This window comes from Typopeltis vanoorti, chromosome 10 (genome assembly GCF_054136105.1).
Source record: "Typopeltis vanoorti isolate ZY-2024b chromosome 10, IOZ_Tvanoo_1.0, whole genome shotgun sequence".
NCBI lineage: Eukaryota > Metazoa > Arthropoda > Arachnida > Uropygi > Thelyphonidae > Typopeltis > Typopeltis vanoorti.
The window spans coordinates 91,722,694-91,742,955 of NC_143558.1; the positions used below are offsets into that span (position 1 = coordinate 91,722,694).

General features: G+C 36.3%; 1 protein-coding gene across 2 annotated transcripts in view; it reads right to left on the reverse strand.

The window, feature by feature from the left end:
• Window positions 1-20,262, reverse strand: part of LOC150102589 (ribokinase-like) — a 147,799-nt gene that overhangs the window by 77,305 nt on the left and 50,232 nt on the right. For both annotated transcript variants that reach the window (XM_090398832.1, XM_090398831.1), the window contains exon 5: window positions 7,096-7,260. In XM_090398832.1, coding sequence (XP_090254958.1) covers window positions 7,096-7,260 — 165 coding nt within the window. The remainder of the gene's footprint in view (window positions 1-7,095; window positions 7,261-20,262) is intronic.

The following is a 20,262-nucleotide window of genomic DNA, read 5'->3' on the forward strand; positions in this document are numbered from 1 at the left end:
GCCAAAACTAATTATTCTACTTCTAATTTTCTACAGAAAGAACTTTCTACTATCCAACAACATATGAAACTCAATGGCTTTTCCGAAAAGAGTACTCAATATCTTCTCGATTCTTATAATCCACCACAAAACAACGAAGATTCAATACGTCGAATTCCAATTCCTTACATCTCCGGGATTTCAGAACCTATCGCAAGAATTCTGAAGAAATATGAGTTAACAGCTACGTATTATGTTAACAAATTATCTTCCCATTTTCTTTTTCCTAAAGACAAACGCTCAACCATATCTCTTCCTGGAGTTTATCAAATTCCCTGCAACTGTGATCTCTCCTATTTTGGACAAACTGGACATTCTCTTGAAAAAAGAATCCAAGAACATCAATCCTCCATTCATCACAACAAACCTGAAAAATCTGGATTGGCTCAGCATAGGATTGAAACTAACCACAATATCCTTTGGTGAAAAACTCGCCTCTTACATAGATCCCATTATAAATTTGAACGTTTATTCAAAGAAAGCGTAGAGGCCTTACTCCATCGTCCTAACCTGAATCGGAATGACTGTATATCTATATCAAAAATCTGGGCAAGTCTAATCAGGATAACTCATTAATTCATATTAATTTTATGTTATTTAACATTATTAATTAATATCTTTATTTCAATCATGTCTCTGCTTAAAAATATTCCCTTTAATACTTAGTGATATCACATCACGTGGCTTGTTCTATTTTTAAATGATCTATTGTTAGTATTCCATTTTGTATTTTTTTTTTAAACTGTTCTTGTAGTACCACTGAAGATGGTCTGCTATTTCCAGACTGAAATATTTGGTTAAGTAAACATGGATGCGAAGTGCATATTAAAATTTTAATACCATCGATATTACATTGAAATATATGATGGATACGAAGCATACAAGGATGCGTATTTGATCCATAATGGCCGGTAATGTGGTTAAAGGTAACTGAGACTTATTCATCTTCCTGGCTATGTTATTAAAGTTTTGGATATGGAGGGGGGGGGGGCCTTCATGTTTTAAGTTCTTTTTTGTCCTGAAGCGTTGGAGATATTTGAGAGGATTGTCCAAAGCTTGGCGTACAGAGTGCTGAACAGCTCATGTTCCACACTACTACCCCTCCAAGCAGTATGTGTTATCAAAATCTTAGTAAATATAGCTACAACCATTTGTTCAACCTATCACTAGCTTCTCCAACAAAATCAATCACATTTGGATGACTTTGTTAGCCAATAAATTCCCCCTTTCACAAAATCAACAGAGCTCTATACCCATCCTTCAAATCCAACCTATCCCCCCCCCCCAAAAAAAAAAACTGCCAGACCATACACCTGGAGCACCTTAGAAACAATTGCATGCATTCTTAAAAGATATAACATACAGACCTCCTTCAAGCCATACCAAAAATTATTATTATTATTATTGCACCCTCCATGGAGTAGGCAGACTCATCGTGGAAGGTTCATTCAACTGATAACATATTTATTTATCATACCGAATCTTAAACTCCTTAACACTCCTTGCATTAACAACAGATTCTGGTAATGCGTTCCATTCACTGACAATTCTCCATGTAAAAAATCTACTCCTTACACCCTTCCTCTTCACCACCATACTCTTATATAACTTCCAGGGATGACCTCTGGTTTCCCCCCCCCTCTTGCCCTCCACTCTTTTTATAATATCATTTGGATTAATCTGATAAAATCAACTCACCAACTTAAATGCCTCTATCATATCACCTCTTTTCCTCCTATCCAACAAACTCAGCAATCCACATTTTTTCAACCTCTCTCCATAGCCAGCAGTACAAAGTTCTGATATTGTCTTAGTCACTTACCTCTGGATCCTCTCCAATGTCTCCACATCACACTAAAAATCAGGTGACCAGATTTGAGCACAATAGTCCAAGTATGGTCTTTCCAGTGTTTTATACAGTGGCACAACCACTTCCTTATCCCTACATGTTAGAGTACTTCTTATCATAGTAGCACTACAGCCTTTGCAACACTAGCAATATGCCCTTCAGTAAACTTCAGTCTACTGTCAACCATCACTCCCAAATCTCTAATCTCATCCACTTCCTGCAGTACGGCACCATCGATATAGTACACAGCCTTATATTTCTGCAATCCAAAATGCAACACCTTGCACTTATTGATATCATCATCATCAACATCATCATAACACTAATTATATCCATAATTAGTGTTATGGATTATGGATAATGTTATGGATAATGAGCCAGGAACAGACCATACTGGTCTGTTCCTGGCTCATTATCCATCTAATATCCTTTTTTTGAGGTCTACCTGGCCTTCTCTTTCCAATTGGATTGATGATGATGTTGATTAGTTTCCTTTCATCCATATGGATGGTAGGGGCAGCTATGCTACCATACTAGGGAAGCGACTATGAGCAAGGTGGTTTCCCATTGCCTTCCTTGCCATACTATATCTTATGACTGTATCCTGTGTGTTTATGGGTCCGGTATGCCTGTTTGTGGGATGAAAAACCCCAGGATAAACTGGGGAAAAAACTTTACTGTCCACACCCAAGACCGGCTAACTTAGCTATGGTTGAGGAAGATCCTTCAGCTCCTCACATCTCCGACGGGAATCGAACCTAGGACACTCCTTCCCCAGGCATATGGTTGCGAAGCGCACAGCCACTAGGCTAACCACGCGGATTATATTTTATTATTTGTTTAGGAAACTACAACCCCATTCCTTTGTCCAAGTAAAAAGTCTATTCAAATCTTTCTGAAGGGAATTAACATCAGAAAAGCCACTTATGATTCTTCTCAACTTTGCATCATCAACAAGCAACTGAAGATCCCCACTCAGTTCACATGGTATATCATTTACAAAGAAGTTGAACAGCAGGAGCCCAAGAACAGAACCCTGGCACATGCTACTGGTTACAGTCCTTTTTTGAAACACTACTCCATCATACACAACCTGCTGGTATCGCTCAGAGAGCCAATCTTCAATCCATCTAATGAGTATATCTATTCCCATTCTGTGCAGCTTGTACACCAACTTATGTGGTAATCTATCAAATGCTTTTGCAAAGTTCAAGAATATCACTGCATATGATTCTCCCTTATCTAACATACCTGTTATCCTATCATAAAATGCAAGTATATTGCTAAAACAGGACTTATCCTTTACAAATCCATGCTAACCATCATAAAAAATGCTATGTCCATCAACCCAATCCTGTATTCTATTCCTAACCAATCTCTCCATAACCATCACAGTTTTACAGACTGGTCTATAATTGGAAACGTCTGTCCTAGAACCATGCTTGTGGAGTGGTACTATTTTGTATTCTTTCCACTCCTTAGAAACCCTACCCACTGCAAGACTTTCATTAAATAACCAGGTCAAGGGCATAGACAACTGTGGTGCACGTTCCTTAAGAATATATCATGATATGTCATCCATTCCCACAGCCTTAACATCTAACCCAACCAACACCTGATACGCCTCTGATTCTTTCACTTCCAATTCTCCTACTACTTGCCTCCCTTCTATATATTGCATCATGCCATTTACACCAGCATGATATACGCTGATAAAGTGCTTTCAATAATTCCAATATATCCTTTGCAACTGTTATTCTGCTGCCATGACTATCCACAGTGTCAACCTGCCATAATTATTCTTTCTCTTCCTTGCCACATAGCAGAAAAATTCCCTTGAGTTAACCTTGGCCTTACCAGTCAATCTCCTGTCATACTGCACCTTTTCTTTCTTTACCATGCTCGTCACCTTTCTAGTCTGCACGCTGTACTCTTCATGGATCTGATCACTACCAACTGTCTTGTACCTCCTCCATTGCATTTTCTTTTCCAGCACAGCTTGCTTGATTTCAGTGTTCATCCATTTCACTCCTACTCTATTTATTAGCTTAACCCTTGGTATGCAGTTATACATTGCTTTTGTCAGATACTGCAATATGAGTTACCATGCATTGCCAACATCTTTTCTGCTCAGCTCATCGACCAAATGTACTGATGCTAATTGACTACAGAACTTCCTATAATCACCTGCTTTATACTTCCACCACATATATCCATTTTTGGTAATAACCTTTTTCTTGTTTCACCACTTCCCAAACAAGCACTTCATGACTAACTACATCTTGTGAATTTATCACAAAATCCAAAACATTAAAGCCTCTGTTTGCTTCAGTCATATGCTGCTTCAGATATTTATCTCTCAGAAATTCAATAAACTCACTCTCGTTGTTCCAATACACTATCTCCTTCCATTCTATATTCCTGTAATTAGTCTACCATCAGGATTACCTTCTTTTTATATGCCCAACTAATTTGCCTAAACATTTCACAATCAGAATTCTCTGCATTCCCTGGCCTATATCAGCATGCTATCAGATATACTAACCTGTTTATTTCAACTTCACACAACACAGATTCAAAATCTGTGCATGCACTATGAACTTCCACATTTTATGGACACAATTCCTTTGCAATCATTAACAGCATTCCCCCTCTTTTCACATTTCTATCCTTGCAGAAAATTATATATCCTTCTATTCCTGATATTATATTTCTATTCCTGACATCACATCCTCCTCACACAACCAAGTTTCACTTATTCCAATTATCTTTGGGTATACTGACTCAATCAATGCAACAAACTCAGCTCTCTTGTTTTGAATACTCCTTACATTTGTGTACAAACATAATCATCCCTGTCTCCTTGAGGCCATTTTACCAGCAACAACATTCTCTATTCTAGCTACTATCCCACACCTCTCTCTTTGGTCTGACCACTCCCTGATCCTGACTCCAATTTCCATTCCTACCTGTTTCATCCTCACTTTTATGCATTCCATCACCTTCTGTGCTGCAACCACATCTTTTACCTCATATCCATCTTCCTCTTGTCGTACAATCTGTTTAGTTTTGCTATCCTGCTTCACAAGTACACTCTGATCCTTTACTACATTAACTTCTTGACTCTGCCTTCTCAGAAAACAACAGCCTTTCTAAATGCCCATCACCAAACCTATTCAAATGCAATCCATCAACTTTAAACCATTCCAACTTTCCTTCAAATTCACTCCACAGATTTACAAATTGAAACGCCTTTGTCTCACACAACTCAGCCATCTTACTATTCATTATCTCTTCTCTCCTTCTCAGTTCACTGCTGTCATATCTGGGCCACACCGACAACTTTTCCAACACTATTCTTCTTTACCTGCTGCAACAACTTCCTTAAGTCTCTATCAACATTCTTTTTTCCCCCAACTAAGTCATCTGTGCCCATGACTACCACTAATTTTGACACCCGGTCTTTCCTTTTCTGCAACGCATCAGTTATTTGCTTCATTGTTTCACCAGGAAAGCATGTTTTGTACATTTTATTAATCATCACACCTCTAATGATCAAGTCCCCATACAATGATACATGAGTATCTTTTGATTCTTTCTTTGTAATACTAACTTCCTCTTTCTCATCAGCCAATCTCTTCTTTAGATGTTTAATATCCTCTTCCAGGTGTTTCATTTTGCTTTTCATTTTCATTAACTCTTGCCTAAGCTCTTCTACAACAGTCCTGACACTTGCTCCTATTACTGATCACTCTAGTCTATCAAGACACTTTTCACATACATTCATGCTTTCCTTCTTCTTATTTACCCCAAACAGTCCACAAATTTTTCACATTTTTCAGTGTATACAATAGCAATTTTCACAATGCATCCACTGCAAAAAAATCCAAGGAAGAGCTAGATCTTCATATCGAAGCCTTATGTTGCTGCTGACATGTGTTTCTTTATGGATGCCATTTTCAAATGCGGAAGCAGAACAAACAAACAAGTAACAAAACATAGTACAAACAGCAAAAAATCCCAACAACAACACTACTGAAGGACACTTGTATCCAAACTGAAAAAATGCAACACAATTTGCATTAAAAATCCAAACTATAGAGTAATTAAAAACACTTTAAATATACTCATTTAAAAAAATTAACTACCCTTATCTGCATACCAAAAAGATCTCTCCATCTATATAATCCTTATTCTATATATCTATATAATAGTATTCCTTGCTCCTGAAAACTTACATCAGACAAAATGGAAGAACTGGTAATTTGGTCTTGAAGAACACAGAAACTATGTCTGGCATCTACACTACAGCTGTTCCAGAGTAGCAGAATATCCAAGGTGGATACACATCACTGGATAAAGTGGATAGAAATCACTCTCTTGTAGAGCAGCAGATATAAATCTAAGCGACTATTGCTGTAATCTGCCAGGGCACTTCATCTTTCTTCGAATCTAAACAAATGTGGCTGTATCACATTACCAAAAATCTGAGAGACCATTATCTTGAGACCTTCAACAAGATTCCATCACTGTATCCATAGAGGGCATCAGGTTGGGACTGTAGGAGCCCACCTTTTACGATTAGTCTGTGTTCCCTTCCTATTGGTGTGTCTGTGTGCAGTGCTTGGTATATTTCTTTGCACCCATGAAGATGCCTTGGTGATCAAGACAAAATACTAGCATAATAATTTAATAATAAATAAATTTAGTTAGTTATTATCTCCAGAGATGTGTTTTCTCAACTGTTTGAATCACATTCTACTCTTAAACTGAGAAATGACTGTATTCCCGATGAAGTATGCCACAGAGCATATAGTACAAAAAATGCTTTTTGTTATAGTGTAATTATATTAGATATATTTTTTAAATAATAATAATAATTTTTATTGTGTTAAGTACTGTGTTCATTGGTGTTTTATCCTGAGGATGATAATGATATAATGGTCAAAATATTAATATATAATTTAGTCAAATCTGTCTGTTCTCTTAAGCAGTGAATCTTCTTTAAATCCTGAATTTTAAAATAGCAGCAAAGCTTATTTTTCTCAAAACACAAACTAAATTTAGTGACTTGAGAAAAACAAAAAAAAAAAAACATTTCATGCTTGCTTTCCACATCTTTCAATTTAACTTTTGCTTGTACTCATCATTATCTGTACCTAATTATACCAACTTCATAAACAACTGAAACTAAGAATTACTACTACCTCCATATCTCCTAGCAGTCTGTACAGCTTTTAAGAGCGTTTCTCTTGGACATTCATATGTGCATAAGAGTAGTTTTGCTTTCTTAATGAGACCTTCAGCTGTATCAATATCAAATGGAGTAAGAAGATCAGCAGCTCCCAAAACATTCACGATACTGTTTTGACCTATGAAAATAAAATAAAATACAAGATGTTTAATAGTGGAAGAAATAGTTGTTTACTCTGATTGGAGGCATAAAACAGGTAAGAGCAATGAATAAATAAAAGCAACATTAATATGTAAATTAAAAAAAAAAATTTTGTACTTCTGCTTAGTTAGTAATATTCTTCCCCTCTCCTCTTATCGCAAGACCAGTCCCACATAGAAATATGGAGTTTTATAAATACAGAATCTGTCAGAATGTAATCAAATCTGTCTCTGCAGCTTGCATTTTTTATTGTATTTTAATGTCTACTGTTTGAATTATAAACTCTCAAAAATAAATTACATAAAATTAAATACAATAAAATATGACAGCTGTCAACCTTCTACTAAATTACTAAATCACATTATATGTATTATTATTAAATAAGCTGGTACCCTTTCATAATGTTTCCATGTACACAACATCCTGAATTCTGCCAATGTTAATTTAAGGAAGAATTCCTGGAGGGGATATGAATTAAGTAATTCTGACTTCCTCGTTGATATTTATAACAAAATCTATAGCCATGTAAATTGCATGTAAATAAGTCTGGTTAGCTATGAGGAAGAAGCGCTTCTTTAGAAGAGCTGCTATCTATACATAGTCTATAGTTTCCAGATTATCTAATCACAGACCAACTCAAGGCAATAATGTATTACAGATTTGAAATGTTTTGGGGTGAGATTCTTTACCTTCAAACTACCATCCAATTTGCTCACCTCAATTCTATCTAAAGCAATGAAAAGAACAATCAACATCCAATTCCTGCATTACCTTGAAGACTCTCAGCTAATAATATCCCTTGATATCTCCAAAGCTTTTCATCCCATCATTTGGTCTACACCCTAACTTTTGCAATTGAGTAGTCAGTTTTCTGAATGGACATTCACTTCAAGTGAAGGTAGATAACTCCTTATCTTCTAACTATACAACTAATGCTAGGCTCCACAAGGCTCTTCTTCAACCTATCCTCTTCATTCTACATGTACACACACATTTATATATACATATATATCACGTGTGTGATATATATGTATATATAATATATATATGTGTATATATGTGTGATATATATGTATATATGATCTACACCAGCTAACTGCCAATTCAGTACACAGTTTTGCTGATGATAGCAAATTGCGCTCCTCCTTTTCATCTGATAAACCATGCAATGAACAAATATCACAACTCGTAGAACTTAACCTCTACTACCTTAAATTCTGATCTTCAAAATCATTCTAGAGATAAGCTCTAAATGAGTTGTTACTAATTTCTCACTTGACAACTTCTCTTTCATGTTAGGCTCAATGGCCTGTCATAGATAATGGAGTTTGGATAACCTAGTCAACTTTAATACTAGCAAAACACAGCTCTGCTGTATTTCCCATAATAAGGACCCCTTTTCTTCCAGTCTTACTTTTGACAACACCCAAATCTCTATTCAAAACAAGATCTACCTCTTTGGGGTAACTAACCTCAATTCTCTCTCTCTCTCTCTCTCTCTCTCGGCACAAATATATTACAAATAATGAATTCTCCACATCTAAGAAATTTGGTTCTCTCTTTCGCTTGAGGCATTACTTTAAATCCAGACAGCTCATAACTCTATACAAATCACAGATCCATACAACCACTCAATACTACTTTCCCATCTGGGATAAAACATCTAAGAAATCTCTAAAAATACTGGATTCCAGGACTTTTTTTTTTCGGCCAGAATGGTCCAGAACACGTTCTGGTAAACTTTTCCAGACTGTTCTGGCTAAAAAAAGCCCTGTGTGTGTATATATATATATAGTGCTTTTTTTCAGCCGGAACATGTTCCGGTAAACTTTTCCAGACCGTTCTGGCTGAAAAAAAGCCCTGCTGGATTCTATACAGAAATAAGCAGTTAGACTGATTACTTATTGAGCCAGCGAAGGTTGGTCGATTGGTAAAGACTCTTCTACTAATGGCGCACAAAAAAAAGTTAAGCGAGTTTGAGCGCAGTTAAATAGTTGGAAGGGATTCAATCGTTCGATGCTGTTGGCACACTCCCCCTCGATGGGTCTTTGGACTCTCTGGAGGTGTCACATAATAATAATAATACACCATTGACTATCACACAGGTACTTAGTTTTCACTGCTTGCATTATCTATAAATTAATTTTAGTAAAATTATGGAGACTACAACCATGTTAGGAAAAATTACTTGAATTTCCCAACATCATTTTGACCTTCATATTAAGGTCATCATCTGGAATATACACATGCACACACATATATTTTATATATATATATAAAATCACAGATGCAGTGAATACACAAGATTGTATTCACTGCATCTGTGATTTGCCCTCTTGGTGGAACAGGATGCACAATTCCTATCTGAAAAAAGGAACATAAATGGCACAATACTTGAATAACTATAGTAAATCTGGCCATTCTGATCATGCCCTATATACTTTACATAGAAATGACTGGAAAGGCACCTGTTGTTTACATCACACCAAAATATGGTATGAGGTATGTAAATTTAAGGAAGCCTGAGAAACTCTTATCAACCACTCTAATCATAACAATAATGGTAGTCTAAAAATCCCTAGAATATGGATGGCATATTCTATCCACTTAACCTTTTGGTCTAAGATTTAAATTTGGTCTAGGCCTGAAACTAACCTAGAATCTTAACTCTAATATAAGAATATTCTTTTTAAATTATGGATTAGACCACCACTTTTGCTGTGTTAAAACTCATCATCATCATCAACATGACTACATGAACTACATGAACAATTTACATCATTACTAACTTCCTATCTACAATTTTCCTCCAAATCAGTCTGTCACTTGTCAAGACTCCAATATTATCATTATCAGATCTTATATTTCTATCATCTAAGGCACACTGTACTGTATCAATCAACCTATATCTTGGTCTTCCTTTGGGTCGTTTTCCTGCCAACCTGGCAGAGAACACCTGTTTTGCTAATCTTTCCTCGCCCATTCTGTTTAAGTGACCATACCACCCGAGATTAGCTCGGCTAATGCATTCCTGGATGCCGACAATGTTAAGTCTTTCCTAATATCCTCGTTTTTAATATGATATTGCCATTTATGCCATCTGTTCACACCTCTAATCTTTCTCAGGACTCTCATATCTGCGGTCTCTAGTCTTTGGTCAAGTATCTTACTTCTTACCCAACTCTCAGATCCATAAGTTAAAACTGGTTTGAACACAGTCTTGTATACAGCTAATTTAGTGTTGCGACTAATTTCTCTCTTATTCCATATGAATTTATTCAATTGACTTCCCACCATACCAGCTTTGCTGATTCTGTTGTCTATTTCTATATTTAATTTACCATCTTCACTAAAAATCGTGCCTAAGTAGCTGAAATGTTTTACTTGTTCCACAGGTTCTCCATTCACAACACAGTTGACATTTTCAATGATTCTGCCTATTTTCATTGTCTTTGTCTTTTTATTGCTGACCTTCATACCATATCTATTACAACAGTTATTCAATTTAGTCAGGGACTTTTGCAAACTTGTAGCGGATTTATTTAGAAATATAACATCATCCGCATAAAGCAAAGAGCTGACATTAACATCTCCAATTTTGATATCAGGTTTAATACCACATTCCTTCATAATGTGATCCATATAGATAATGAATAACAGAGGGGATAATGTACATCCTTGTCTCACACCAGATTTAACATTAAACCATCTTCCTGTACTTCCTTCAATTCTAACTGCCGACTTACAACTTACAAACTTACAACTCAAATACAGATTAAGTATTGCTTGATATAATGCCCCATTGACACCATATAACTGTAGCATATTGAATAGCTTATCTCTTGGCATTTTCCAGATCGACAAAACTTAAATACAGATCTTTGTTATATTCCCATGCTTTCTCGACTATTTGTCGTAAAGTGAAGATCTGATCCTGACAGCCTCTATTTGGCCAGAATCCAGCTTGTTCTTCACCAAGCTTTTCTTCCACAATTCTTTTCAATCGTTTCTCAAGTATGCTTGCAAAGATCTTGCCAGGAACACTCAGTAGGGAAATACCTTTGTAATTCTCACATTCAGTTTTATTTCCCTTTTTATATATGGGTCCTATTAGAGCTCTACTCCAATCATCGGGAATTCGTCCCTCTGTCCAGGCTTTCTGAACTATGCAGTGCAGCCACTGTAAGACTTTTATACCACCATATTTCAGCATTTCTGGTTGAATATCATCTACTCCTGCTGCCTTCCACATTTCAAGCCTTTGATGGCTTTTTTTACTTCGATGGATATGTATTCCTGACTGTATGCCTGTTGTGTGTTTTTTTACCACTGTGCTATCACTGCTTGTTTCATTTAGCAATTTTTCGAAGTAATCACTCCATACTTCAAGGATATCTTTTTCTCCTGTTTTCATGTAACCTTTATCATCTCTAACAACTTTTACAGCACTCTTTCCTCCATTTCTAAGCTTCTTCAACAACCTCCAGAATATCTTACTACTTTCTTGATATTTATTTCCTGTGTTCTTGCCAAGGTCCTCCCATGACTTTTGTTTAGCTAGTTTTACACAGTGTTTAGCTTTCTTACATTTGTCTCTGTATTTTCTAAGCTGACTTATTTGCCAGGAACTTTTGATATGCTATCTTCTTTTCCTTCACTGCCTCTTTAACTTCCTGTGTCCACCATGGAGTTGTGATTTTTCTATCCTTGCAGACAACCTCACCACATGCCTCTCTAGCTGAATCAATCAGGGTTTTCTTCAAGGCCTTGTCACTGAATCTCCAAGGTTTGGTTTCTGTTCTCAAACTGTTTCATTTTTTCTTCAATAATTTTTGTGTATTTTAGTCTACAGTTCACATCTGAGAGCTGCTCAACTTTTATTCGCTTTAAAACTTTCTTACATGTTATTCTTTTCAATACAAAATTCAATTTTATCCTGTTCAAGACTAAATAGTGATCGCTTCCAATTTCAAATCCTCTGTACACTCTGGTGTCCTGCACCATGGAGAAAACATCACTATCAACAACAACATAGTCATCAAGACTTTTTTTTATTCCTTGCCTCTTCTCTCCATGTGAATTTGTACACATTTTTATGTTGGAACATGGTGTTAGTAATAACCAGTCCATGTCCTGAGCAGAAATCCAACAGGTATTTGCCATTATTATTGGCTTTGCTCTTTTCTCCAAATTTTCCCAAAACATTTTTGTATGTCTGACAATCATTTCCTACTCTGCTATTTAGATCCCCAACAGGGACCAACTTTTCTTTTTTCATTGTATCAGTTGCTTTTTCTAAAGCATCAAAAAATTCTACCTTAGTAGAACCTTCTGTGGGACCATAGGCACAAATAAGTCTCATTGTTTAATTCCCCATTCTGAAATTTGCCCACATCACTCTACTTGAGACTGCCTGCCATTCAAGAAGATTAGCCTCTTTGTGTTTCCTAGGATGGACCTCTGGTGATGAGTATTTTGATTCCATGGAGGCCTGAATAATAATAACGATAAAATCTGGTTATCTATTATTCAAGCAAATCCACTCATAGTGAACTGAATACAAAAGTATTTTATGTAATTAATTAGACTTAATTCCTTCTCAGACTGTTTGTCCCTGCCAAAAGTTAGTTTGCTTGAAGATATTCTCAAAGATATGCCTTGTTGCTGTTTCCAAAATATGAAGTAATTCCAATCTAAGACAACAGGTGGCACTGTTTCTCTTGTTTCTTTTTTCTGTTATAAACTTAAGCCTGCTCTGCATCTGCAGATTAATTTCAAAATAAATAGTAAAGCATTATCAAAAAACATTTTATTTTGCATAACTTGAAAGTCATCACATCATTCATATAAAAAATCAAAAATACTATTAATAAAAATTTATTTAATAACAGATTTTCGTATGTTTCACTGCCAATTGTATTATAATATTCTTATTTGCCCAACAACCTCTTTAACCTTTAAGTAGGTATGCAATTGCAATATGGTATTGTCATAAGCTTATTTTCACAACATAATAAGTTAAGTGTAGTTATATGCTTGGACATTTTACATGATGAAAAGGCTTTTGATAAGCACTTAGAGACTCCATAGCTTAGTCAGTATAACAAAGCCCTTTGGTTAGAAAGACCTGGGTTCAATTCCCATCCATGACGTGAATAACCTTTGAGTTCCTCACATCAAGTCCCTGTTCGGACCTTAATGCATTTTTAGGCCAGCCTGGCTGAGTAGTTAGCATATCAGCTCTCAGCCAAAAGGCTGCAGATTTGAATCCTGCCGTGGGCATGGATGTTTGTGATCGTCTGTGAAAATACTAATAGTGGTGGTAGGCAGTAGATGGTGCAGTTCGCTGTAGATGGTGGATTAAGTGATGGTAAATTGTAGAGTAGGTGCCCTCCCTCGATGAGTCTTTGGAGGTGACATATAATAATAATAATAATATTCACTGCATGTCATGGGTGTATGGCTTCATCATTTCTTTATCAATTCTGGAGAACCTCAGGATTCATATGCTTTTGCCTGCCTCTTTACACTAATACATTAATGACTCTAACCTCAAATCCTGGGGTGCTTAAGGGTCAAAGCAGTATAACTGAGAGGAGACCTCCACATAGCCTTTAAAGGAATGCAGAGAACCGATCAGGGCTTCTGACCTAATGTCCAATCCTCACCTTCTCGTGGTGCACCCTGTTGGGTATCTACCTGGATACTGAACGAAAGAGGATGGGCTGGCAATTTGGGATTTAGCCGACCAAATTGTATTCTTATTGGCTTAAACCAATATAGAAAATGATGGTACAACATGTGTTAAAACTATCAATATGAATTTGTTCTCTAATGATGTTATAAATAGAATATAGCTTTGATGTAGTATTTTTTTTTTCATTAGAGGTCAGGCCAGTAGAATAACGGTTGACTAAATCATTGTCACTTTTCTTGTAGATAAATTTATATACTGGTTATATACATACCTTTTAATTTTTTCATGAAATGACAATGTATACTAGAATATTAATTAAGAACTTTAATCAATACCTTCCTAAATTTCGGCAATGTTACATTGCCGAAATATAGGAATAATATTGTGCTGTGATCCATCTTCATGGATCACAGAACAATGATATGTGCACACAGGTACTAACACCAAACAAATGAGGCTGAAGAAAAGCTACTGAAGTCAGTCCTAAAATCCTAAAAAGTGTCCCCTAGTGGGCTAAATTGGGTTGTCTTGGTCATTGGGCTGACAAGCTTAGAATGTAAGCTTCCCAAATTTCGGACAGACTCATGCATTCAAATTTCTTGAGGTTTGGGAAGTTTTTCAGAGCTGAGGTTGATTCAAAGAATAATCTTTCATATTTGTACTTGCTGTGGGTATAATAAAGTGGCCTTCTTCCAGCGTATTCTGTGGTGGATGTCCAATGTATGCTCAGCAAGTCCTGAGTAGTTGTATTAGTGAAACCAGATGTAGTCTTTGTGTTCAGATATCCTGGTAATTGGCTGTCCTGCCTGTTTGGCTGTAGTAGGACAGTATGCAACCAAGGGACCTGGTATACTCAAAGTAGGTCTAGGGGAAGTGGATGGTCTTTGGTAGAGCAGATAAGAGATGCCAATTTCTTATGTGGTTTGTAATTAGTTGTGAGATCATATTTTCTTAGGATTTTTGTTAGTTTTTTGGATGTACCCAGATATAAGGAATGGTGATAGATTTAGAATAATCTCTGTTATGAAGGGGAGGGGGGGGGGGGTGGCTAGGTTTTAATATTTTTTGGGGGTTGTGGCCATTGGCAAAGAAAGTGTTAAGGATATGGTTAAGTTCAGTAGTTAGGTCATTGTTAACTGAACTGATGAATTTTGTTCTTTTATATAGGGTTTTTATAATCCTATATTATTGGGAGAGGGTGAGGGTGACTGTTGTTGAATGTATCTACCTGTATGTGTAGGTTTTCTGTAAGAGAAAGCCAGGGATCCATCAGGCTGGAGTGTAATCAGAGTGTCTAGGAAAGGGAGACTGTTGTTGTTTTCCTTTTCCAAGGTAAACTGGATCCTAGGATGTTGATTGTTTAAGTGTGTTAAGAAATTGTGGAGCATATCCAGGCCATGTGGCCAAACATATCATCCATGTAGTGATATGTTTGATAGCAAACATATCATCCATGTAGTGTAGCCAAACAGCAGGTTTATGTGGGGCAGAGTTTAAGGCTTTTTCTTCAAAGGTCTCCATAAAGAAGTTGGCTAGGGGTGGAGAGAGAGTGTGGAGAACCCATGGCCATACCTTCTATCTGTTTGTAGAATTTTCCTTGCCAAATGAAATAGCCTGAGTTCATAGTGAACTGAAATAGGACTGGGATATCGGGAGGAAATTTGGCTTGGATGAGGTCTAAGGTATCTTTGAGTGGGACACTGGTGAATAAGGAGGAGACATCAAAACTGACCATTATGTCAGTGTGTTGGAGTGAGAGATCTTCAATACTAGCTTTAAAGTGGGCTGAGTTTTTTTATGTGTGAAGGCGTGTTTCAAGTATATTGTGTGAGGACTTTGGCTAAATTTTTGGCTAATCTGTATGTGGGGGAATCAATACCATCCACAATGGTATGCAATGGTACATTCTGCTTATGAATTTTTGGTAGTCCATATATTTGGGGGGGGGGGGTCTAGAGTTAAAAGGTTTTAGTCTGTTAGCCATTCCACAGGCCAAGAGTTCCTGCGTATACATTTCATTGTTTTGTGATCCCTGAAGATGGTAATGTAATATTGCCAAAATATAAGAAGGTATTGATTAAAGTTTTTTTTAATTAATATTCTAGTATATGTTGGCATTCCCTGTAAAAAATTAAAACCATTGTCACTTTGTAATACTGTTTAAAATGTAATATAGTTTGTCTTTGTACATATATGTGTGTGTACTCCAGATGATGACCTTAATATGAAGGTTGAAACATCAGGAAATTAAAGTAATTATTCCTAACATGGTTGTAGTCTCCATAATTTTACTGAAATGAATGCTGATCACTGTGTAACACTAAAGAAAAGGATCATCTATAATACTTCTATGAGCACTTTTTATCAGAATTGGCATCAATAATTCCCCCAAACCCTGTCAAAGTCATCCAAGCTGGTGCAGCAGCCAATCAACAGTCTCTCACAGTCCAACTCCAAATCCACAGAACAAATTTCTCCTCTCTTTGTTCATTTGTTCCACTGCTGTTCTCTAGAACAGTCTCCCACTCATACATTTTCCAAGGAATACAAGGTATCTTAGTAGTATCTTTTCATAGTGAAAAGCACTTAAATTTCAAGCATGATTTTATTATTGCAGTTAGTATCTGAAATCTGCTATTAGCTAAGCTCTAAATAAGTTGTTACTAATTTCTCCCTTGATATTCTTCACTTTCATGTTAGGCTCAACGGCCTGTCATGGCTAAGTACCAAGTAACTCAACTTCTTAAAAACCAGATACTACTTTTGATAAGGTGGCTATAATTCAATCTGAATTTCTCTAATACTCAATTTCTCCAAATTTCTCCTAAAATTTTGTCCTTTTAGGCTCTAGTGACATCCCAATGTATTTCAGGCTGGCCTCTCATGTAGGAGGTCAACAGGGAGATACTGTTAAATTGTGAATGAAGCTATGTTATGTAATTTATTTTTTTTCATTCACATTTAACATTTGCTTATTAAATATTAATCATGGCTTATATAAAATTGTTTATTATTCCTTAATTGAGAATTACTAATTAAATATTTATTCAAAACCTGACCTACTATTAATTTATGAAATAATAAAATCTATAGAATTTTGTATAACCAAATATGTATGATGTAACGTAAAGTGTTATTTTATATTTAACTGTATACGTAATCAAAAGTTGAAGAAGTAGCTTAAATATTCTGTTGTTCTTATTTGTAAAATATTTAATGTTATGTAATCACTCATGTAGCAGTAATAGAGCATACATTACATTAGCGAAATGTTTACGTTTAGTCTGTTGTCATGGAGACGCACGCGTAAACAACCACGAGTGGAGTAGAGCGTGGCGTTCGAACGTAAGGTGGGAGTGAAGGTCATAGTTAGATAAAACAAAAAGGTGAGAAGGAGGTCAGAGATAAGACAGGGAAGGGAGAGAAGAATTATTATTAAGGGAGTGAGGAGAGAGTTTTGCGGAACCAGAAGGAAGGCAGCATACAAGTAAAGAAGTAAAAGAAGATTATAGAATCCTCAGGGCAGAAATTTATGAATATAGTGTTCGGAAGTGAACCAATAAGCAGTGAATCATAAAGTTTAATATTATAAGCGAAGTCAGCTATTGTTATGAAGAAAGGTTGATGCCGTAATCAGATAAAAAGGAAACTGGACAGTCAATGCGAAAATTCTGATTAGTTCCAGTTAATCTGGATTACGATTAAATTCTATGTTGCCCTAGGAAAAGGATATATTGATTACTTGGAGAAAAGTGAACAGGAAAAGATATTAGTACCTAATCACTGTTGTTTGGAATAGTGAAGTGCGACTTACAGTAATACAGTTTGAACTGTGGAGAAATTTTATTATGTGTGTTCCGCTAACGTTAATTAAGTTAATTCAAAAGTGCTCTCTCAATAATTTGATGTATTGAAGAATTTGTCTGGTAAGAGTAGTTGTATAAGTTTGTCTATTTTAGCATAACTGTAATATATCTCCGATGCTCAAGGTCCGGAATATAATTGCTTGGAATATTGCTTACGTAGTTTATTGCCTGCTGTGAATATAAACATTGAGCTGATAGATTTGTGAAGACTGATTAAATGTGAAGTTGTTATATTAACTTGAGATAAGAAGATTTGTGTTTTTGAGATTGTGAATTGTAAATGGAAGTTAGAACATTGATTTAGCATGAGTGACCTAAGAAGTTGTATTAAGTTAATTGTATAGTTCCATTTTAAAATAGAGTTTTTGTATTTGTTAACCATATCATATATTAAATGTTTTATTTTGTTGATCTAAATATTGTGTTTGCCTGAATTCCTTTTTATTGCACCGTTCATAAATATTCGAATCTAGCGGGAACCCCAAATGAAAATGATAGTAAATGATTCGGCCTAATGAGATGACTGCTAACTTAATTTAGAACTGATCCTACTATTTATATAGACTAATCTAAGAATAGGGTGGTGCAGTATAAATATAAATTTCCCTACTTTTGGATCGGGGATCACTTCGTAATTAGTTATTTTATTCATAAGAGTAACTGAAACTAGATGGTGAATTAGAACACGACAGAAAAGAGTCATCACGACAATACCTGGTCCAAGCACCCTCACAGTAACATATTTTCAAATTATTTGGCCTCTAGTCAGAAGATGGGCAAATGACTAATCTGAATCCTTAAGCAACTTCCAAAGAAACCTACAGATGTATGAAGGAAGCAAGAGGGGGACACGAAACAGCAAGTAAGATAGAAGAACTTGTGAATGGAGAGGTGAGTGGCATGAGCAAAGAAAATGAGAGAGAAGAAACACAAGACAGACTGGGAAACGTGTGGGGGGGATCAAAGTGAACAGGGAGATATTGTGTTAGAAGTGTGTATGATGGATAAAGGAATGGATGTGTGAGTGTACAAAAAAGGATTGAGATGGTGAGGGATGTGAAGCATTTAGGTCTGGGGAGAGATGCAAGAACAGTGATGACAGAGAAGAATGGCCATGGGAGAATGGAGAATGGAAAAAATCATATCTGAGGAGTGGGCGTGGTGGGGGCTTGTTGCAGAACCAGCTAGCATTTGAAATATGGTGAATGAAATGGTAGCACTGATAGAGTTCATTCACCCAAAAATTGTTGGGATAACTGAAACATGGTTCAATGAGGATGACATTCTAACAGGAATAGAGATGGAGGGATATGATGTTTTTCGTGAAGACAGACAGGGGAGATAAAGAAGAGGAGAGTTGTTGATGGTAGCAAAGGAGTTATCCCCATTCGAGTTGGGGAATTAAGGAGTAAATAGCAGCATTGGTTTTGAAGCAGTATGGTGTGATGTGGACAGGATGAAATATTTAGTTGGGTATTAATATAGACCTAATAATGTGGAGGGTAGTGACAGGCAAACTAGTCTGAAAAATAAGAAAAGGGTATTCATTACGGGAGCTTTAATTTGATAATATATATTGAAACGAGTGGGTGCTTAAGGGTCAAAGCTGTATAACTGAGAGGAGACCTCCACATAGCCTTTAAAGGAATGCAGAGAACCGACCAGGGCTTCTGACCTAATGTCCAATCCTCACTTTCTCGTGGTGCACCCTGTTGGGTATCTACTTTGATACTGAACGAACGACGATGGGCTGGCAATTTGGGATTTAGCCGACCAAATTGTATTCTTATTGGTTAAACCAAAATAAAAAAATGATGGTACAACATGACAAAATTTCATGCCGGCTGGAGCGTCGCCCGGTTAAACAAGGCCCCTGTTGTTTTCGCCAGGGAACCAGGGCAAATAGCGAAAAGCCAGCTACTGGAACAAATCTGAAAACAAACCCAAACTCAACATCACCAGAGTTAAAGATCGGTACTATCAACGTAAGAAAACTGAATGGCAAAGAAATGGAGCTGGCTGAGGAATTAGATAAGTACCAGATCGACATAATAGGGGTGACTGAAACAAAAAAGACCAAAACTGGTGAGATCTTTCTGAGGAATAAATACAAAATGTTATATTGAGGCAATGACAATCAAGGAAAAGAAGGAGTAGCCATAATATTCAACACAAAATACAAGGCTAATCTTCTTGAATGGCAATCAGTCTCAAGTAGAGTAATGTGGGCAAATATGTGAATGGGGAACTGGACAATGAGACTTATTTGTGCCTATGGTCCCACAGAAGGTTCTACTAAGGTAGAAGTGGAGGAATTTTTTGAGGCTTTAGAAAAAGCAACTGACACAATGAAAAAGGAAAAATTGGTCCTTGTTGGGGATCTAAATAGCAGAGTAGGAAATGATTGTGAGACATA